General features: G+C 43.6%; 3 protein-coding genes, 2 non-coding genes and 1 pseudogene across 5 annotated transcripts; 3 read left to right on the top strand and 3 right to left on the bottom strand.

The window, feature by feature from the left end:
• Positions 1 to 3,202: 3,202 nt before the first annotated feature.
• On the top strand, positions 3,203 to 4,497 carry LOC140223544 (uncharacterized). Its single transcript, XM_072295436.1, is given in 2 exon segments — positions 3,203 to 3,385; positions 3,736 to 4,497. Coding segments are annotated over 2 exon segments (855 nt in total). The 5' UTR covers positions 3,203 to 3,217; the 3' UTR covers positions 4,423 to 4,497.
• Positions 4,498 to 8,207: 3,710 nt separating this feature from the next.
• LOC117864432 (potassium transporter 1) lies at positions 8,208 to 13,592 on the top strand. Its single transcript, XM_034748538.2, has 10 exons — positions 8,208 to 8,399; positions 10,131 to 10,337; positions 10,454 to 10,676; positions 10,787 to 11,035; positions 11,138 to 11,188; positions 11,282 to 11,542; positions 11,636 to 11,688; positions 11,831 to 11,945; positions 12,038 to 12,292; positions 12,381 to 13,592. Exons 2-10 carry the CDS (start codon positions 10,215 to 10,217, stop codon positions 13,373 to 13,375), a joined length of 2,325 nt encoding a protein of 774 aa, XP_034604429.1. The 5' UTR covers positions 8,208 to 8,399; positions 10,131 to 10,214; the 3' UTR covers positions 13,376 to 13,592.
• Positions 13,593 to 13,731: 139 nt separating this feature from the next.
• Positions 13,732 to 17,186, top strand: LOC117864687 (glutamate--tRNA ligase, cytoplasmic). The gene is given in 5 exon segments (XM_034748803.2): positions 13,732 to 14,288; positions 14,377 to 14,740; positions 14,743 to 14,840; positions 16,758 to 16,814; positions 16,816 to 17,186. Coding segments are annotated over 5 exon segments (1,206 nt in total). The 5' UTR covers positions 13,732 to 13,763; the 3' UTR covers positions 16,978 to 17,186.
• LOC117864688 (inositol-tetrakisphosphate 1-kinase 1-like) lies at positions 15,396 to 16,071 on the bottom strand (annotated as a pseudogene).
• A 1,326-nt stretch (positions 17,187 to 18,512) lies between the features above and the next one.
• LOC117866058 (small nucleolar RNA SNORD96 family) lies at positions 18,513 to 18,603 on the bottom strand. The gene has a single exon (XR_004642752.1). It is a non-coding gene; the product is annotated as a small nucleolar RNA SNORD96 family (small nucleolar RNA).
• Positions 18,604 to 18,763: 160 nt separating this feature from the next.
• On the bottom strand, positions 18,764 to 18,857 carry LOC117866059 (small nucleolar RNA SNORD96 family). Its single transcript, XR_004642753.1, has one exon. It is a non-coding gene; the product is annotated as a small nucleolar RNA SNORD96 family (small nucleolar RNA).
• Positions 18,858 to 22,263: the final 3,406 nt, after the last annotated feature.

Genomic DNA, 22,263 nt, shown 5'->3' on the forward strand with positions numbered 1-22,263 from the left:
CATACGGCAGGTGCGGGCTAATTATAGAAGAAAAGTTGGACTTCAATATAAATTATTGCTAATTATGCGGACTTAAATCACATTAGCCTGCTAATGTCGTAGAATCTTCTCCTCCGCTAGCTACTCTATAACTCATGGCATGTGTTGTTCATTGCCAATGCAACGGCATTGAAGGCTCAACCGAGATTGATCCATGAAAGAAGCAACTGAAACCGGCAGGACACGCTGACTTGGGGCAATATCTTTACAAGCTTTAGCCATCTGTTGCTCAAGTAGTGAAGTTTGCAGCACTCTTGGTTGCTACCAGCAGCAACAGATTGGCAGAAACAAACTATGTACATTTTTGTCGTTACCCTTTGCTTTTAATTTTCTGAAATTTTCTTCATTGGTCAGCTTTGGCATGCTGCTTGCAAGCAGGCTGCTAATTTGAGAACTCACCTTTCACAGAGTCGTGTGCAACTGTTACCGATATTGTACAAAAAATTTTCCAACTTGTCCTCTTAACCTGAGTGTCTGGTGGAGGGTTCATACACTTGACATGTGCACTGTAGATGATGCTATCATTTGGCAGGTGCGGGTTAATCGATTAGCAGAATATTCGTAACCGAAATTAAACCCTCAAACCTAAAATATCTACATGATTGCAAATTATACAGCATGAAAATTACACCGACTTGCAAATGTAATGTGCTTGTGACAATGGCATTAGAGTGGTTCCGCCCTTGACACCTCCATGAAAGGTTCAAAATAAAAATTACTTATTTCCGCCCTTGTTCAGCTGGGCAAATTAAAATGGCGATGATATCCGTTAGAAATAGAAGCCCCCATAATTTCCTCCAGCCTATAGAATTTAAAGAAAAACTTGATGAAAACAGATATGGTTTCTTTCTCGTGACGCTCTGATTAAAATAGCATCAATCATATGCTGTTGTTTATAAAAATGAATTAGTCAGAGGCTCTGATTAAAATAGCATCAATCATTTGCTGCTGTTTATAAAAATGAATTAGTCAGAGGTTCCAAGGTCAGAGTCTCAAACTAATGTTTCGAGGTCAACTCTAAGCAGCACCATTGGTTTTCAAAAATCAACTTATTAAATGCTGCTACTTAGATTCGCAATACATCCGTGCATCGCATAGGTACAATCCGTTCCACGATCCAAATTAGGATTAGATTAGATCATGTTCTTCTGCAAACTTAAAACCTGTACACTCGATGAAATTAGTATAGGGTGATCTGTGATTAGTTGGACCAATCAAGAAACACTTGCATAAAGAATTCTCATGTAGGACGGTGACAAATTGCATGAATCTAGCCCTTTCCTTTTTCCTTCCATATGATCTCACCGGGTTATCAACTTGTGTGACTTTTGAAATCAATTGGACAGTTTTCTGTTTTTGAAAGTTACAGCATATCACTTTCAGATATTGAGAGCAGAAATAACTAGTGAAAGCGAGAAATGTTGTGAAGTAGCAAATGCTAAAAATTACCAGAAACATACAACGGTTATAGAATATAAATTCATATCACTCAATCGCAATCCTCATTATCCATTGGTACACGTAAGTATGCGGTAACTGAACTTCTGATGAGAAATCATTGTGTTTTTTTGAAAGAGATAAATACACCATGGGCCCCTTAACTTGTCTGGGTGTGCCAAATTGGTACATCAACTCTGAAAATGTATTTTTGGGTCCCTAATGTTGATTTCTCATTCACCATAGGTCCAAATCGCCACGGTGTGGCGTTTTTGTGGATGTGGCACCGCTAACATGGCATTCCCGATGGTGGGACGCGCTGGAGCTCACCTGGTCGGTGGAATAATTGTGCTTTGCCCCCTTGGAATATCCACCCGTCACATAACGCATCGTCCGCATCGTCGAGACCGTCTTTAGCAGGCGGAGGGGCGGTTGCTGTGGGAAATCGGCGGCGAGGATGGTTGAAGCGCCCCTACCTGCCAGCTAACGACTGGATTCTCCATTCCTCTCATCTAGTATCTTTTGCAACCCGGATTCTCCCATCCTCTTATTCTCCCCTCCTCTCGTCTACGCAGGTTACCCCGTTGACCGCCGGCCGTGGTGAATCCCGGCGATGGTACCCTCGGTGCGGCGCGAAGGTGAACCTTCGCCAGTGTACGGTGAATCAATCGTAGCCTAAAATCTCTGGGATTTCGTTGTGATTTTGAGTGGATGTCTTCAATTTTGGTTCGGCTAGGGTTTGATTTGAGGTAGTTTTGACATTGTGTTCATAATGTAGGTGATGATAGTGATGAGTTCACAATTGAGTTGCATCATGGAGGTTTCTTTGTTGGTCAAGGGTTGAATCGAGCATATGTGGATCACAAAGTTTCTTGGTTTGATCACTGTGAGGCAGATAATTGGTCTCTGTTGTGGATTCAAGATTTTCTTGAGGAACTTGGTTATTTGAAGAGTGCATGTTTGAAGGTTTATTGGTTGCTGCTGGGGAAAGATCTTTCTGATGGTCTGAGAATAGTTTGTTGTGATGGTGACTCACTGGTCATGATGTCTTTGGTGAAGAAGGTCAAGAATTTTGTGCTTTATGTTGACCATGATGATACTATTGCAGGACTACATTGGGATGACATTGTAGCAAATCCAATAGTTAGCCTGCCAAAAGTGTTGAGCCCCAGGAAGGTTGAAGTTGTTGAGAGGAGTCGAAATGAGAAGCTATCAAGCTTTTATTCCAACTTGGAGAGGATGACAAGTAATAAAGCCCAATATTTTGTTGATAGTGAGTCTGAAGGTAGTGACAGTGAGGACATAGAATTTTTTGACAGTGACTATGACTTAAAAAAATGATGATGATCTGTTTGTTGACAATGTAGTTGAGGATGTGGTGGATGAAGGGATTGCCAAAGGAAGGAAAATAGGGAAAGGAAAGAAGGCTACTGGCAGCAAGGGAAAAGGACCAGTTATTGTGGATGAAGACATGTCAACAGATAAAGATGAGTTGCAGGAACCTAACTTTGATGGTGAAGGTCAGCTTAGGATGGGGTTTCAGTCCTTTAGATCAGTGGATATCCAAAACCCAATATTCAAGGTGGGTATGTTATTTGAGTCAGTTAAGTTGTTAAGGAAGGCAATATTCTGTGTGAGACACCTCTACTTCAACTTTCAGATGCACTACAAAAGTGAGAACTTGAAAAACCAACTTTGCTCTTGTGCTAGGTCAAGCAATGTTGTGGAGTGGAATAACAACATGGATATGATGAAGGTTCTAAATAGTGATGCTCACAAGTGGTTAGAGAGGATGCCACCACAAGTATGGGTTAGAGCATTTTTTAGTACTTATCCCAAGTGTGACATCCTATTGAACAATAGTTGTGAGGTTTTCAATAAGTACATATTAGCTGTCAGTGAGATGCCTATATTAAAGGCCTGTTTGGATACAGGTTCATAAACTTTAGTGCCTGTCACATCGGATGTTTGGATACTAATTAGAAGTATTAAATATAGTCTAATTACAAAACTAATTACACAGATGGAGTCTAATTCGCGAGACGAATCTATTAAGCCTAATTAGTCCATGATTTGACAATGTGGTGCTACAGTAACCATTTGCTAATGATGGATTAATTAGGCTTAATAGATTCATCTCGCGAATTAGTATAGGGGTTCTGCAGTTAGTTTTATAATTAGCTCATGTTTAGTCCTCCTAATTAGCATCCGAACATCCGATGTGACCCCTCCTAAAGTTTAGTACTCACATCCAAACACCCCCTAAGTATGTTAGAGCAAATCAAGAGAAAGCTGATGACAAGGCATTATAACGAATAGAAAGAGCTAGGAGATCTTTGGTAGGGTCCTATCTGCCCAAAGATTAGAACGAAGTTGAGGAAGAACTGTGAACTTGCTAACACATGTTATGCTCTGCCTGCTGGGAAGGGTATTTTTGAGGTGCAAGGGAGAACCAACAAGTACATTGTTGACATTAGACTTAAGACTTGTGACTGTAGAAGGTGGGATCTCACTGGTATACCTTGCTCACATGCCATTTCCTGTTTGAGGCACGAAAAAATTCCACCTGAGTTAGTTGTTCATGAGTGTTACTCCTCAGGAAACTACATGAAGGCTTATGCTAACACAATTTGGTCATGCAAGGATAAGAGTGCTTGGTATAAGGTTGATGCCTCTAATGTGCTCCCACCTAAATATGAGAAGAAGGTTGGTAGGCTAGCAAAATCAAGAAGGAAGCAGCCACATGAAGTTGAAGGCCCAAATGGTCCTAAAATGTCAAAACATGGAGTCATCATACACTGCAGGTACTATGGAGGTTCAGGACACAACAGAGCTGGATGTCAAAAGAGAAAGAAAGACCAGTGTGCAACAGATGAGCCTTCTACACCTCAAGATTCCACACATCAAGCTGGAGACATGACAGATGATGATCCATATATTTCTTAGGTAACTAGTTAAGATGCAATTAAAATACATTTCTCAGTCACTACTACTTTCATCCCTAAACATTATTTTTATAGGTTTTCATGTACTATGATGAAGAAAGTGTGCCACTACTGTCACAACTAAGACCACAATGGTTTCTCAGATGGTGTCTGAGGTACCAACCATTATTTGTTGACTGGTGATCTTCTTTCCCTCTAACTACAACTTTGATTTTTTTAGCAGGCCTCACAGACTAGATCAATGGGAGAACAACCTTTGCCACATTCAGCTTTCATCATCTCCAATCTGCCATCAACAAGACCGGTGCCACCTACAACAGCAACAAAGGAAGGAAGAGAAAGGGTAGCTAAGCGCAAGGAAATGACTACAACTACTAAGAAGGCCTCAGCTTCAAAGAAGAAATCTACTGTGAAGGGTCCATTAGAACAGCCTTGATGCTTGCTTTTGGTCATTCGTCTGTGATGTTGCTTTTGTCCAAGTATGCTTTTGTCCAACAGCAACACAAAACAATTGACTATTGTCTGTGATGCTATTGTACAACAGCTACACCACATATCTCTTTTGATTCTTTTGGTGCCTGATTTTGTATAGTGATGGGAAGAATAGCTACACCACAGCTTTCTTTTGCTCCTTTTGGTTTCCCAGATTCTATATGTACTTATGCTCTGCAAACTATGACATTACTGAGTGGATTATGCAATGCAGTAGACAATTCTATCTTTGATGATGTGAAAATGCTTCCATTCCATAATTCATTATAAAGCTGGTACACATTGTTTCACTTGAACAGATGAACCGACAACACAAGTAGCAGACACACACCAAGAAAACATAATGCCTTCAGCAAAACAACAAACTTTCTACAAATAGCTATCAATTCTCTTCCTTCCTCCAGCATCAGAATGCCAGCCAGGGCCAACATCTCCCTTCATCTTTGAATCAGCCTACTCCATACTTGATTCAGCTACCATCATCGACCCAGCTCTGGTATATGCATTTGCAGATGCAGGAAGCAGGCCTCTGCTAGCAAGAAAATCGACGTACTCCTCTTTCCAGTATCAAAATGGACAACTGCTCCCATCCCTCTGCAAAAATGCAATCTTCAATCTGTTAGTCAAATTCAAATCGCGAAACAAACTTGAAAACATGAATCAAGCACGAATTCAATTGAATCCTCACCTTGTGTAGTGGGAAACAGTAGAAGATTTGACCTAGACTCCATTTCTGCTGGGATGTGCACCTCACCACCCTCCTCAATCCGCAATCAGTGCACATAATGAGCGGGAGCCCATCTGCACTGATTGCCTTTGAGTCCGACGCGCTTGAACCTCCGGCGATGGTGTGGATCCGGGTGGAGGCGGCAGGGGAGAAGAGAGCCACAGAGGAACGTGAAAGGGATTAGAGGAGAGGAGGGAACCATACGAGGAAGGGCGAATCCGGCTAGAGGCGGCTGGGCGGAGGCGCTTCAAGCTCCCTCGCCGCCGACTCGTTGGAGCCTTGAGCTGTCGGGCGGAGGCGCTTCGACGATGCGGACGACGCGTTATGCGACGGGCAGATATTTCCAGGGGGCAAAGCGCAATTATTCCACCAACCAGGTGAGCTCCAGCGCGTCCCACCATCAGGGATGCCACGCTAGCAGTGCCATTTCTGAAAAAACACCACACCGTGACGATTTGGACCTACGGTGAACCAGAAATCAACATTAGGGACCCAAAAATGCGTTTTCAGAGCTGATGTACCAATTTGGCACACCCAGAAAGTGTTTCTTCTCTGGATTAACTAGTAAAATCTGTACATAAGGCTAACACCCAGAAAGTGTTTCTTCTTTGGATTAACTAGTAAAATTTGTACATAAGGCTAACAACCTTATAAACCGTTTCAGTCTTAGATGGGCATCCTGTTGTCAACTCTTAAAAAAAATGCAGTTTTACACCCCAAAAAGCTAAGGCAATAACAGTTTTTACATAAACCCGATGAACAAAGAGAAATCTGCACACCTGCAGCGTGCATGATCTGGGGAAGTGCTCAACCTAGTACACATGTAGTGTAAAATTAAGCCAAACCTTTCAGTATGTCAGACATATATAATGTCGATGGTACTATGATAGTCACTCAAAAAGATTGATAAATAGTAGTGCATCCATTGCTGAATTCAAACCTAAATGATGTTGATTGTAAAGATTAAAATAGCACCTCCAATGCTATTTCAAGTTTTCAACTCCTCAAAAACTCGCGATATTGAATTTGCCATATCACCAAAAAATTGAAGTCTTACATTAAACTAGAAACTACCAAGGGTGAAATGTTGAAGGCAGCAAAATGAAAGATCTTATTTTTCCACGTGAAACATCTAAGGCCCCGTTTGGGTCCAAGGAATTGGAATCTATTTAATGGAGTAGGCTAATATATGTTGGAATGTGGCATTCCACAACTTTCTAAAGTTTAGATATAAGCCTATCTTAAATTCATGGGGTGGGAGATGGAAATTGATTCTATAGATTATGGTTATTAGAATAGAATTCAATTCTTATAGCACGCTCTTAGACTCGCTTCTCTATAGTAGAAGTGCAGCATACAAGTATCTCTCCCATATCACCAACTATAATATACAACTATATTCCACATACAATTATATTAGCTTAATTAATTTGTGTCTAAATTATGATTATTAGGATGGAATTCAATTCCAATGATCCAAACGGGGCCTAAAAATAATCCCATCCTCCTATATAATGTTCAATTCTTATAACCATATGCATATGAGTAAAATTTCCCGTAATGAGTCCGTGGCATTGAGAAAGACACAGTAGCTATAGACTAGCAAGCAGTTGGCAACCACTGGGACATTCTGAACCACACAAAGCTGGTCTATCAGAAGTTAGAAGCCCTTCAGTCACTTACTGAATTTTGTTTCAGCAACTTGAGACAGGTGAAGTGTTTTGGGAGGGGACAATGAAAACATAGAAATGGCAAATAAGGCAACTGGTTGTCTGGTGCCAAAGGGCAAAAGCCACGGTGACAGTTTGCATCCACGAACAAACCAGTTGTTACTCCCCTGGATGAGGACGGCAGAATAAGAACTTCCAAGTTCTTCACAACACAAAAAACCCTGAAACTAAATAAGCCGTAACAACATAGCGCTGTGCAAACTCTGCTCTTGACCATCTACTGAATTTACAACCATTGTAACAAAGTTCGTAAAAAAAAATCTAGTCAGCAACAGAGACGCCTTTCTTTCCATTTATCCATTTGAAATCAGAAACACAACATGTACTTTGCAGGTATTGCCCACCGTACCAGTCCAGCTCGCCACTTGAAGGCATTGAAATTGTTCCATGAGAAGAAACAATTCTGTCATCCTCCCCAATGGAACAATGCAAACTAGCAATTTTTCTATTTTAAATTCTGATCGGGCAAAACCATTGAAAATTCATCGGACCGATAAATTTTCTGACACAGAAATAAACAAATAAACAAAACAATGGTAGTCATAGGACTAGTAACATTTTGGTTTGCGTCAATCATTGCACGGATGAAAAGAGAAGTCTTTGGCGGCCAAAGACTAGGAAGGAAGCCTCCCTCCGTTTATATCTGTAAAAGTCTGCAACTCGCTCTTTCTCCGTATACCGCCACCGCGCCCAATAATACACCGCGCTGCATTATTCACGTTTCTTTATGGTTTTTTTTTTCCACTGAAGTCTGGAGAGAGTCTCCTCCGCTGCCCAGCCGTGTGCCTTCCCTCGCTCGGTAAGGTTTGGCTCTTTCCCAAGTTCTTTCCTCTTCTATTTAAAGAAACCTCCGGCCTCCTGCGCAATAGGCCTCTCGTATCACAGCTTCCTTCCCCAGCTCTGTCTGCTTCGTCCCCCTCCCTCCTCGGCAGCTCGCCGGCCAGGGCCGGCCGCCGGCTGCGGGATCAACCTCGGCGGCATCGCCGGGCATCGTCTTCTGCCTCGACTAGGCATTCTCCGGCCAGCCAGGTAATCATCTTTGTTGCCATGCCGGTGCCATCTTCCCCCTCCTCCCTCCAAAGATCTCATACACAACCCTTGCTCTGGTTTCATCATTTGTTTTCTTCAGAAATGGCATGACCGAGTCTGGTTTTGTTTGCTTCATTTTTTTTTTGTTTCTGGAGAAAGATTGCTATGTACAGAAGAGTTCTTTCTCTTTTCTGAATCTCCGACACCCTAGTCACCTCACTAACAAATTAAAGAAGATTACTCGCTTTGGGGACACTGTGGGTGTGTGAGCAGAGTGATCCTTAATCTCTTTCTTCTCTGTAGAAATTTCTGCCAGTCTCTAGTAAAAGGGTTGGTTGTCATGACTCATGTGTTTTCACCCTGAGTGCTCAGGCCCACGTGTCAGCAGGTGTGGAAGGCTGGGGCTTGGGAGGTCAAGGGCACGCCCAATGACGTTAGTTCACCGTCTGATTAGCCCTTAAACTAATGGAAAATCTCGCTATCCCCTCGGCCTCCGGAATCAAGTGAGGACGGTGTCCACGACCCAAGGGGATCTGCGGGAAAAAAAAAACTGTTAGAACTAAGATCGCATCATGTGACTCCTAATTAAACTATATGCGCATCAGTTGCACTCATAGGAGTCAGTATCTCTATGATTTGGATGTCAAGTGTATGTGATTATACTATTGGAATGAGCGTCTTCTCCGTTAACTTTTCTTTTTCGCCTAAGTTTCTGTCCATGAAGTATATTCATGCAAACAATTTAATTTGTTGACTATTTTCAAGAATGAAGTGGGTTCATTCCAGCTTGGTCACTCCATCATCAGCCTGGCTTAATTGTGGTTTTTTTTTTTTGCTTCAATAAAAATCACAAGCAGTCTGTTTGCATGCTAGGAATAGGAAACCTGCTGTGCACAACAAACTGCGACTTTAGGGCCCGTTTGGTATCCTGCAAAAGGTCGAGCCAGGCTCCCAAGATGATCGGTTGCTGAGCCTGGCTCGCGTGGTGCAGGCTGCTTTGGAGGCCTGAATCCCTAGCTTAACCTGTCTCAGATGATGCAAAGATACCCATCAAACCTGGCTCGCGGGATACGAAATCCGTCCATGTTTCTCCGGAGCCTGGCTCAAACGAGGCTGGTCCAGCGCAGCCAGGACGCGACGATGCGAGCTACGATGCTTTATCCGGGAAACCAATCGCGCCCTTAGCGACTGACGGCTGGAGCCTACTAGCATGGACCCCACATGTCAGTTTGCAAATCTCTTGCTAGGAAAAAATAGAGCTCGTGCAAAAAAGGAAAGCTTGCGCAATTTGTATACTCTAAGTTTACATGCTAGAATAGCATTCATATCCTGATCTGGCTGTGCTGTCATTTTTCTGGTATCTCCCATCTGGATACAGCAACAATAATGGTAGAATTGATCTCATATCGATTACTATGGCACTCATAATTTGTTCTATTAATGATACGTTGATACTAGGATACTCCTGCAATCTCAAGCCAGAGTCACTATGAATAGGACAATTTTTTTTTTTTACCTGGTGCCGGCACCGGCCGGTAGCCGATGAATCTTGGAGAGCTTTAAATTACTCCCATCAATCCATTGCTTAGCAGCAAAGGAGCCTGGCTTGTTTCTTGTTCACCTTTAAAGCTTCGACCTCGGTTGACCACCCAGCCTCTTCTTGTGAATGTACACCAAGTGTTACTTCGTTTTCACATCACCACCTGAACTCTTGGGAATTGGAGGATGCAGGTATCAACTGGCGCGGTTTAGAGCTTGATACTCCCAAGACCCCAGCGCATTAAAGAAGGCCTCCGAGGTGTTCGGAGATCCGAAATGTCGCTCGAGGTCGAGAACCCTGGGGGCGGTGAGTCGGCCAACCGGCTCAGCCTCAAGCGCCATGACTCGCTCTTCGGCGATGCGGAGAAGGTCTCTCATGGCAAGTACCATGGCTCCGAGGTATGTTCCTCTTGCAACCTGCTGGTCATGAATGTTATGGAAATGTTCTACACTTTTGCCTGCCAAGTGCCATGGAACAGTAAGCCTGACTGAAGTTTACCTTGTGGGTGACGCAGGGGAGCTGGGCCCGGACGCTGCATCTTGCCTTCCAGAGCGTCGGCATCATCTATGGCGACATCGGGACGTCGCCGCTCTATGTCTACTCCAGCACCTTCCCTGACGGCATCAAGTACAACGACGACCTGCTGGGCGTCTTGTCGCTCATCATCTACACCCTCATCATCATTCCCATGCTCAAATACGTCTTCATCGTGCTGTATGCAAACGACAATGGAGATGGTAAGCTCATAACTCTAAATCTGAAATTTGTGCATGAAAAGTTGGAAGTACTTGCTGCACGCCTACTGTTTTTCTGCTATTCATTGATCAACAACACTGTGCTGTTCTAGGTGGCACGTTTGCACTTTACTCGCTGATATCACGGTACGCGAAGATCAGGATGATCCCCAACCAGCAAGCAGAGGATGCCATGGTGTCCAACTACAGCATAGAAGCGCCAAACTCACAGCTGAGGAGGGCACAGTGGTTCAAGCAGAAGCTTGAGTCCAGCATGGTAGCCAAGATTGTGCTCTTCACCCTCACAATCCTTGGCACATCCATGGTGATGGGCGATGGAACCTTGACACCAGCAATATCTGGTAAGGGAAACATCCAACAGAGAGTTGATCAGTATGATCATATTGTAACCTTTTTGCATAATAATGTATACTAATGTGTTCTTGTTCATGGATGTTCTGCAGTGCTCTCTGCAGTGAGCGGGATCAGAGAAAAAGCACCAAACTTGACTCAGAGTAAGTTAAAAGAAGAACTGCGATGATCAACGATCAATTGTTACCTGCTTGTGTATTTCACATCTAACGCTTCGGTTGTCGTTCTTGGTACAGCGGAAGTTGTCTGGATCTCTGTGGCAATTCTGTTCATGCTCTTCTCAGTCCAGCGTTTCGGTACTGACAAAGTCGGGTACACCTTCGCTCCTGTCATCTCGGTGTGGTTCCTTCTGATAGCTGGCATCGGACTGTACAACCTCGTTGTCCACGACATCGGTGTTTTGCGGGCCTTCAATCCATGGTACATTGTACAATACTTCAAAAGGAATGGGAAGGATGGATGGGTTTCACTTGGTGGCGTTATCTTGTGTGTCACAGGTAACACCTTTGGACGAAATAAATACAACTGAAACTGAAAGTGATTCACTGTCCTTTAGACCTGTAATCTGAATATACTGTATTTTGCAACAGGCACTGAAGGTATGTTTGCCGACCTAGGACACTTCAACATCAGGGCTGTTCAGGTAATGTCCAAAATGCATATATGTTCCATCACTTCATGGTTTTATAGCTCTCAACTCTGCATCTAATTCTCAAAAGTTGGAATGTGTCCCTGAGGTCTAGAACAGAAGCATCTTACAGTGGTTTCTGTATTTTCTCTTGTAGATCAGCTTCAGCGGTATCTTGTTCCCGTCAGTGACGCTATGTTACATCGGGCAGGCCGCATACCTGAGGAAATTTCCAGAGAACGTTGGGGACACCTTCTATAGATCCATCCCAGGTACCAAAAGAATTTAGGCTGCAGCTTTGGTTCTTGGAAAAAACTTGCTATAAACACATCACAAATAAAACTGACTCTCTTTGCCGGTGCAGGACCTTTGTTCTGGCCAACCTTCGTCGTCGCAATTCTTGCTGCTATTATTGCAAGCCAAGCTATGCTCTCTGGTGCATTTGCTATCCTTTCCAAGGCACTGTCACTCGGTTGTCTTCCCAGGGTCCAAGTGATCCACACCTCTAAGAAGTACGAGGGGCAGGTGTACATTCCTGAGGTGAACTTCATGATGGGACTGGCGAGCATCATAGTCACAATTGCCTTCAGAACTACCACCAGCATCGGCAATGCTTATGGTAAGCAAGCAACTAGCGAATGATGAAACCTCTGTTTTTGAGACAAACAGAACAAAAGATCATCTGATCTGATTTTGGTGATGTGCAGGGATCTGTGTCGTGACCACATTCTCCATCACCACCCATCTGGTGACGGTCGTGATGCTCCTCATATGGAAGAAGCACATCATCTTCGTTCTTCTGTTCTACGTTGTGTTCACTTGCACAGAACTGATCTACCTCTCCTCCATACTGTCCAAGTTCATCCAGGGTGGGTACCTCCCGTTCTGCTTTGCGCTGGTCCTGATGACTCTGATGGCGACATGGCACTACGTCCATGTCAAGAGATACTGGTATGAGCTTGACCACATTGTGCCCACAAACCAAATGACGACTCTGCTCGAGAAGAACGATGTGCAGCGGATCCCAGGGGTGGGACTCCTGTACACAGAGCTCGTCCAGGGCATCCCGCCAGTGTTCCCTCGGCTGATCAAGAAGATACCATCCGTGCACTCCATCTTTCTGTTCATGTCGATCAAGCACCTGCCGATCTCACATGTGGTGCCGGCAGAGAGGTTCCTCTTCCGGCAGGTTGGCCCGAGGGAGCACCGGATGTTCCGGTGCGTGGCAAGGTACGGGTACAGCGACTCGCTGGAGGAGCCCAAGGAGTTTGCAGGGTTCCTCGTGGACAGGCTGAAGATGTTCATCCAGGAAGAAATTGCTTTCGCTCAGAATGACGCAGAGAATGAAGACCACACTGAGGTTCCAGATGCACCGACCAGGCCAAGGCGGTCCACAAACTCTGTGGTGCACAGCGAGGAGGCGATCGAACCGCGGGTGAGCAGCAACTCTGGGAGGATCACTGTCCATGCGAATCAAACCATCGAGGAGGAGAAACAACTGATTGACAGAGAGGTGGAGCGAGGGGTGGTGTACCTGATGGGAGAGGCCACTGTGTCAGCAGGGCCCAAGTCATCAATCTTGAAGAAGGTAGTTGTCAACTACATCTACACATTCTTGAGGAAGAACTTGACGGAGGGGCACAAGGCATTGTCCATTCCGAAAGATCAGCTGCTCAAAGTTGGAATCACATATGAAATATAGGACTTTTAGGAAAGTATGAGGAGTGCTTAACCAAGCCTTTCTTGGCGTGTGTGATTTCAAAGGCAAAGTGCCGCCGTTGGTCTAATAAAAGGCATGTACGAGTGGGCTTCTTCTTGTTTTACTTTTGGTAAACATGTGAGGTGTGAGGTTTCTTTTTGTTCTCTGTACACATGTTTGCCAGTTGGCTGATTGATAAATGAATCTTTTTGTTCTCCCACATGTTTGTTGCAGATTTTAATGACACCTCACACCTCTAAATTGTCCTATAATTTCTACAGGTGTTTCCTCCTGTTTGTTGGAAGGAAGTTGAGTCAAATGAGATGTCTAAATAGTAAATACATTTTTCCTGGAATTTTGATGCACGAAAAATATATATGAAAAAATATATATGGATGGTGTTGAATCAAGGTGCAGAAATAGTACTGTTGAGGAAAATCTCTCATTATGGAAAGAGATGGTTAATGGGACTGAAAGGGGTATGCAGTGCTGTGTGCGGGGTAAACTCGACATGCAGGATCCTAACAAGTCGCTCAGGGATCCTGTTTACTACCGCTGTAATACTGGTCCTCACCATCGTGTTGGTTCAAAGTACAGGGTCTATCCAACATATGACTTTGCTTGCCCATTTGTTGATGCATTCGAGGGAGTGACGCATGCTCTTCGTTCCAGTGAATACCATGACCGGAATGCACAATATTATCGAATTCTTCAAGATATGGGGTTGAGGAGAGTAGAAATTTATGAATTCAGAAGATTGAATATGGTTTACACTCTTCTCAGCAAGCGGAAGCTTCTTTGGTTTGTACAAAATAAGAAGGTTGAGGATGGGACCGATCCACGTTTTCCCACTGTTCAAGGCATTGTCCGTCGTGGCTTGAAGGTTGAGGCATTGACACAATTTATACTCCAACAGGTACACGTATGTGCTAATGCGATCATGCTTTATGTTGGTATTTCCCGCGAGTTTATTCCTAATTCCATATCCATTTTGTTTGTTGAAGGGTGCTTCAAAAAATCTGAATCTGATGGAGTGGGATAAACTGTGGACAATCAACAAGAAGCTAATCGATCCAGTGTGCGCAAGGCATACTGCTGTTTTGAAAGATCAGCGCGTGATATTTACTCTTACCAATGGTCCAGAGAAGCCATTTGTTCGAATTTTACCAAGGCATAAGAAATGTGAGGCTGCTGGAAAGAAGGCTACAACCTTTGCTAACAGAATTTGGCTAGATTATGCTGATGCATCAGCCATTAGCAAGGGTGAGGAAGTAACCCTAATGGACTGGGGGAATGCTATCATTAAAGAGATCAAGATGGAGAATGGAGTGATTACTGAACTAGTTGGAGAGCTACATCTTGAGGGCTCTGTAAGACAACAAAATTGAAGACCACATGGCTAGCAGATATAGAGGAGCTCGCCCCCCTTTCGTTGGTGGAATTCGATTATCTCATCAGCAAGAAAAAGGTAAGTTCTCTGTTTGGTTCAACCATTGCTTATGTCTATACTAGTGCTGAGTTGTTTTTTTTCCTTGAATGACACAGGAGATCTGCGTGTCATTTCATTAAGATAGGCTGTGTTGCTTATACCATTTTGTGTCCTTGTGATGATCAGTTTGGTTCAAAAGGTTGATAAAATAGAAATAACATATTAACATGTTATTGTGTGATTCGTGTAAAGAAAACTAAGCTGCACTTAATCAAATTGCACAACGATTTTCGTGGCATATAGGGGACGTTTGGTTTACTACGAACGCCAGCCGAACCAATTTTTTGGCTTGCCCTTGCAAATTGGCGCGTGTTTGGTTAAGCACCCATGATTGGCGTGCCAATGCTTGCCAACGCAAAATACACACAACAGCATGGCGCGAACACTCGCCAACTATTTGGCTGCCAACAGCAGCAGATAGTAGGGACGTGGCATTAGGATAGTGGCTACACGGAGCCCAATAACGGTAGGTTAGCAATATTTAAGTGCTAATCTAACTACTAATCCGTTTCCATATATATACAAAACAAGATGTCACTTGACCTGGGAGAAGGAGACGGATCCCTCGGCGGATGCGTCGTCCTCGGGGGACACGTCGGGCAGGCTGCGGGGCTTGACGCAGGTGACGTGGCCGCCACCGATGTAGACCTTGAAGATGACGCCGCCGTGGTTGACGAACTCCTGGAGCACGAGCGGCGAGCGGAGCTTGCCGAGGCCCTCGCGGTGGTAGACGAGGGACATCTTGTGGGACTTGGCGGTGCCGTCGGCGATGAGGGTCTGGGTGATGAGCGGGAAGCGGAGCGCGGCGAGGAGGCCGAGTCGGCGAGCGCGGCAGCGTCGTAGACGACGACCTGGCTAGGGATGCCGAAGGTGCGATCCTTGTCGGCGGCGCGGTCGAGGTCGGAGACGACCTGGAGCATGGAGATGCGGTTGTGGAGGCGGTCGATGGCGTGGGGCGGGTCGACGACAGGCATGGCCGGGTGGCGCGCGGCGAAGGCCTCGAGCTGGGCACGCCAGTCGTCGCCGTAGAGCTTGTGGATGAGGAGGTGGAAGGGGCCCTGCTCCGCCAGGGGCCGCAACGCATCCACGGGGACGAGGTCCATGCCCCGCGCTGCAAGTCTCCTGGATGCTGGAGGCATCGATGCTGAGGCGGCCGTTGTCGTCGAAGTCGCCGAGCTGCAGCACCTCCGCGGGTGGCTTGACAAGGAGCCCCACGGTTGAGATGAGCGAGGAGATGAGGAACAGCATGGGAAAGGGTAGTGTGCAAGAGGAAGGTAGGGCAATATTGTCATTTCTCATGTAACGTGTTAAAGTTTAACAAATTATCCAAACACCTCAAGATGCTAAAGTTTAACACTCCATTTGAGGGTGTTAAACTTTAACACCTTGTTAAACTTTAACACTCCATTTGAGGGTGTTAAACTTTAACACCTTGTTAAACTTTAACACCCCCTTCCCAAACAGGACCTATATTGCATTGCAAAACATAATAATAACATGTGGGGTCCACATGTCCTAGAAGTTGAATGGGTTTAGCTACATTTGGCAAGGTTACAATCGAAACAACATCGCCAACGTTTTGGCAATGCCCACGATTTGGTCATGACCAAAATTTGGCAAGGTAAGATGGAGGCATAAATCAAACATGCCCATAATCTTCTAGATAATCAGCAAAACAGTCACTTAATTCGTGCTTAATTTTGGTGTGCTGCTTCAAGACAATCTATGTTGCCTCCTTAGAATGGACATTGGAGATTGAGGTGAATGTCATGCCTGCCTCTAGATTAAAGACTTACGGTACTTGTCCACTTTGGATGACGTATTAAGTTTTAAATTAAAGATTTCTTGTTTGCTGACAAATTAATGTTGAGATATACTGGTGGTGTCATTTAACAGCTGGAGGAGGATGAAGACTTCCTCGACAATCTCAACCCTTGCACTCGGCGAGAGACCCCCAGCCCTCGGAGACGCAAACATGAGGAACCTCAAGCATGGAGAGGTCATACAGCTCGAGAGGAAAGGCTACTACAGGTGTGACGCCCCTTTTATCAGGTCATCGAAACCGGTGGTCCTGTTTGCGATCCCAGATGGTCGACAGCAGGCCTCGCTGAACTAGGCAGCGTGCCACCGAGGGCTCATGGAATTCCTTAATGTAAGGCTTGGCAATCAATATTGTGGTATATACTGTGATTAGGCTTAGATTTTGTTCACTGCTAGATGGCCAGGCCCATCCTGCCAACCGAGTGGCACGGGCATTTTGGTTTTGGTTGATACTTACATCAGTTTGAAGATGCTGGTACTTCTATAGCAATACTGTTTGCATCCTACGCTTAGTCGCTTACGCCTTTACTGTTTGATTATAGTTGCGTCGGCTGTTTTTATCTCTTCCCCAATAGTTAATTGGCTTAATCTATCGTGGCCTGCTATTGTACGTTGTGATAGCAATTACAAATGTTCATCCCAAGGTAAGTAGCATGGCTGAGTTGGTGTTTCTGTGTTTGCTCGTGGGATTCCTGTTGAAGATGTTTCTCCCAGAAACATTGGTACAGGTTTCAAATGCGATAGGCAAGTGCCTGCAGTTCGTGTTTCACTTACTTCGTGGTCTTCTCGAGGCTTGCCTGCAGTTCGTGTTTCACTTACTTCGTGGTCTTCTCAAGGCTTGTTTGTTTGAGCTTCTTAGCGAATTTCTCGTGCAGTTTCCGAAAAGCTAGAAGTCTAGAAAGCTTAGTTCATATGGAAAAAGTAGAAAGCTCAGTTTTACGAGCTTAAAAGCTAGTAACAGCTTTCAGAAAAGCTTAGCGGCAAATTACACTTGTAAGCTCAAAACCATGATCCACTTGTAGTGTAGCGGCAAATTACATGGGCAGTGAACGAGGCCAAGTCATCATCAAATCTGTTTAGTTAGGTTAAGTTCAATTATTTACGGATCAAATGGGAGTATCATCTGCGCGTGCTATGAACCTGGTAACTAGTAAAGTTTGCAAATAATAAGCTGGCGTTGTTGTCGTTTTGTTTAAAGACAACTCGACGATAGCACGTTTAAGGTGAGCCTCTGGTTACAAAATTTCAGTCACTTCCTATGTTATTTACAAACAGGGCAGAAAATTTCAAACAAACATATTATTTCAAAAAAAAGAGAAAATTTCAAACATCAGATCCAAATGCAACTTCTTGAGACATACTCCATGCAACGACTGAAATTTTTGGATAGACCAAACAACCACTTCGAAAGTGAGCTAAACAACTGAAATTTTCTCCTCAATAGTTTAGCCTTTTATAAGGTTTTCTCCTGTTCACATTTTTATAAGGTTTGGAATGACATGGATTTCATGTGCACGGAGTATGTCACTAAATATGCCGCTCTTTGATTCCTGCGTGAAAACGTACGCTGTGTAGGGTGAGCGTTCCTGCTTTCGCTTTCGGTTGCCAAGGAAGGAATGAAGGAGGTTTGTGGGTGAGTTTGGTTTGGATTCAAACATTTTTATTTGACATGATTGCGCTCGTTCCATTGAAGCACATCTTCCAATCAATCTGGCTCCTGGGCCCTGCCAAAGGATTAGCAGGTTTTAAATCAAAATGTCACACTATTTGGTCAACAAATTAAGCGAAGGCAAAACTAAACGTTCTCTTAATGTGATGTTCTTAATATGCTGGCCTCAGAATTGCAGAATAGCAGCATTGCCACTGGGGGCCAATCAGTCCCGAAAGATGGTATTTTTGATGAGTTTTTCATCACCGGCCAACATGTGCAACGAACGATTCAATCTGATCCAATCTAAAAACAACAAAAACAACAGAAAAAAAACAAGGTAATCTCTTTAGGAAAGAGCCACACAGGAACTGAATGCAGAACCTGATTCACAAAAACGAAAGCTTTTCAGGACTTCTAGGTTGCGTAGCATGGACATCAGAATTGCAGATTTGGCAGCATGGCTCGTACCGAGCCAATCAGCCCCGAAAGATGGTGTGTTTTGGTTGCGTTTTTCATCATAGTCCAACCAGCCAGATCGCCGCTCAAACTGGGACAGCAAAACAGGGGAAGAAATCAAATCATCGCCAAAAAGAAAAAAAAAGAAGGAAACACGAGGAGGAAATCGGAGAATCGAGCTTCGGAGTCACGCAAATAATAAAATGAACAGCTGCTACTGCAGCGAATTAAGCTTCGGATGCATCTAATCACATCGGCGGCGGCGGAAACCCTAGACGGCCGTGGTATGCATTATGCTGTGATGAGAGGCCATGGCATGGAGGCAGTTTGTTTATAGGGGGTGGGATCTGGTACTCGACGTTGGATTAGCATCGTACGGCTGCGTAGGGAAGGCGTGGAAAGGACTTGTCTCCTGGTAGGCCCAGAGGGCCAATTTCGGCCCATGGATAATGGTAACCAAAACGAGAATATTTGCCGCTCAAAAAGGGAAAAAAAAGAGCACGTTTAATACGAGCTACGAATTCAGCTAGCTACATTTACCTGCCATATTCTGCCCCGTGTAATAGATCACAAGATGCTAATCCAATATATAGGATTAGTGGTATGATTATTTTGCAGTTAAACTCCCTCACCCGCCAGCCACTTTTGATGCAGCACTTTTTTCATGATATGCAAAAGTGGTCGGCGGGTGGGGGGCTTAACTACAAAATAATCCCACTACTAACTCTATCCATTAGATTAGCATCTTATAATTTTGATTCATAGTTTTCAAAGTTGTATGGGGTAGATGGTTTGCACTAGATACGTTCCCTTCCGTTTCTATCGTAGTACGATGTTCATTTCACCAGTTGTCTTGGTTAATTGCTTCTATTTTTTCCCCCATGAATAGATAATTTCCCCTGATTTCCAGAATGTTAAATATTCCCTCCATCCTAAATTACTATTCATTTTACTTTTTTTAGTCAAAAGCATCTAAATATATATTATGTTTAGATACGTAGCAAAATTTATGTATCTAGAAAAGTTTAAAATAAATAGTATTTTGGCACTGAGAGAGTACGTACTATCTCCGTGTTTGAATGCATATGACGTTCAGGACAATTAAAATGTTTTTTCTCTGAATAGATGGTTGCCTCCAGTTTTTGGAATGTTAAGCGTACATGTATTGTCTTCATCCTTGAATATATATGGTGCTTAGGGCAAGCAAAATGAACTAATTTGTTTCACATATTCTAGAATAGATGAAATATGAGCCATAGACAAATTGATAAGCATTTATACAGATTTTGGTGTATACACCATAGCTGCATCTACTCCGCTCGTTTCAAATTATAGGTTGTTTTAGCTTTTCTAGGTTCATAGATTCTTGTACGCAACTAGACATACACTATATTTAGGTGCATACAAGCATCTATGCACTTAGAAAAGTCAAAACGATCTGTAATTTAGGACGGACGGAGTACCTTAGGGGGTGATTGGTTCCCCGCATGGCAGGCGAACCAGGCTCTCGTGATGCAGCCTTGGGTTGATTGGTTGCCTGCGCTAGCTAGTGAGCCTGTCCCGTGGATACAAAAGGACTCCTCGAGCCTAGCTCCCGAGATGCAATAAAAGTCCTCGTTTCCTCAAAGCCACGCTCGCGCGGTGCAGCGGTGAGTACTTGGGAGGTGTGCATAGACAAAAAAAAGAAGCTGGGCACTGGTTACCCAAGTAACCAATCAAGTTCTTTAACTAGCCTAGCTCGGTAGAGATTTCAACCAATCAGAGACCAGTTGCATGGGAGAGCCTGGCTGCCGGGATCCTGCATGCCTGATACGAGCTAGGCTGCGCCGATCCTGAAACCAATAAAACCCTTACATGCTTCAACATGAGAGAACTCAAGTAGAAGGGAAGTTTTTACTCCGGGTATTTGTGTACAAATCTAATCACTGAGTTAAATTAAACTAGCTCCAAGGTCCAAGCAGCAGAACAAAGGAAGCCACCAGCCCATGATGGTTGATGCGTCGGCATAAGTATTGACGCGTTGGATTATGCGTCATATATGTAGAAAAAAAAAGCTATCGACGAAATGAGCAGAATATACCAAGGTACAAGGAACCATTGACCTGCAGCAAAAGACAAAACAAGTCCCCATCATGCATCCGTACGTACGGATGCAATGCACATTGTACCACCAAGTACCAATGAAATCTAGGAGTGTTTGATATTATGTGCTAAACTTTAGCAGCGTCATATCAGATGTTCGAAAGCTAATTAGGAGAACTAAAGCTCTGTTTGGATATTAGATGTTAAACTTTAGCTCCTGTCACATCGGATGTTTGATGCTAATTAAGAATATTAAATATAAGCTAATTACAAAACTAATTGCACAGATGAACGAATCTATTAAGCCTAATTAGTCCATGATTTGACAATGTGGTGCTACAGTAACCTTTTGCTAATGATGGATTAATTAGGCTTAATAGATTCGTCTCGCGAATTATCCCAGGAGCAATTAGTTTTATAATTAGCTCATATTTAGTCCTTCTAATTAGCATCCGAACATTCGATGTGACAAGAGCTAAACTTTAGCCCGAGGATCCAAACAAGCCCTAAACATGAGCTAACTATAAAACTAATTGCAGAACCCTGGGCTAATTCGCGAGATGAATCTATTAAGCTAATTAATCCATCATTAGCAAATGGTTACTGTAGCACCACATTATCAAATCATGAACTATTTAGGTTTAATAGATTTGTCTCGTGAATTAGATTCCATCTGTACAATTATTTTTGTAATTAGTCTATGTTTAATACTCCTAATTAGGGGGCGTTTGGTTCCTCAAGCTAAAGTTTAGTCCGTGTCACATCGAATATTCGGAGACTAATTAGAAGGACTAAATATGAGTTAATTATAAAACTAATTGCACAGATGGAGGCTAAACGGCGAGACGAATCTATTAAGCCTAATTAATTTATAATTAGCAAATGGTTACTGTAGCAGCACATTGTCAAATCATGGACTAATTAGGCTTAATAGATTCGTCTCGCCGTTTAGGCTCCATTACATAGGTTTTGTAAATAGTCTATATTTAATACTTCTAATTAGTATCTAAACATTCGATGTGACAGGGGCTAAAATTTAGGGAAGGAACCAAACACCCCTTAGTATCCAAACATTCGATGTGACATATGCTAAACTTTAGCAGGTGGTATCAAACAGCCCCTCAAATGACCAAACATTCAGAAGTCAGAACTTAGATGCTGACAGGAAATCTGCAATCTCTCAACAAACATATCTGAATGACAATCACTCCATCAAGTGACCATCCCGACATTGACAGGTAGTATTCCGTATTCCATGATACATGTGTGGGCACTCTCTACACTCCACGAAATATTATCTGTAAAAATAAATGTGAAATAATTGCAGAACACCCAGTCTCCAAGGCATATGTGAAACATTAGTTTAATGTCACTTCTTTCGACAAGTTTTGC

Source organism: Setaria viridis, chromosome 7 (assembly GCF_005286985.2).
Source record: "Setaria viridis chromosome 7, Setaria_viridis_v4.0, whole genome shotgun sequence".
In the NCBI taxonomy this organism is placed as follows: Eukaryota; Viridiplantae; Streptophyta; class Magnoliopsida; order Poales; family Poaceae; genus Setaria; species Setaria viridis.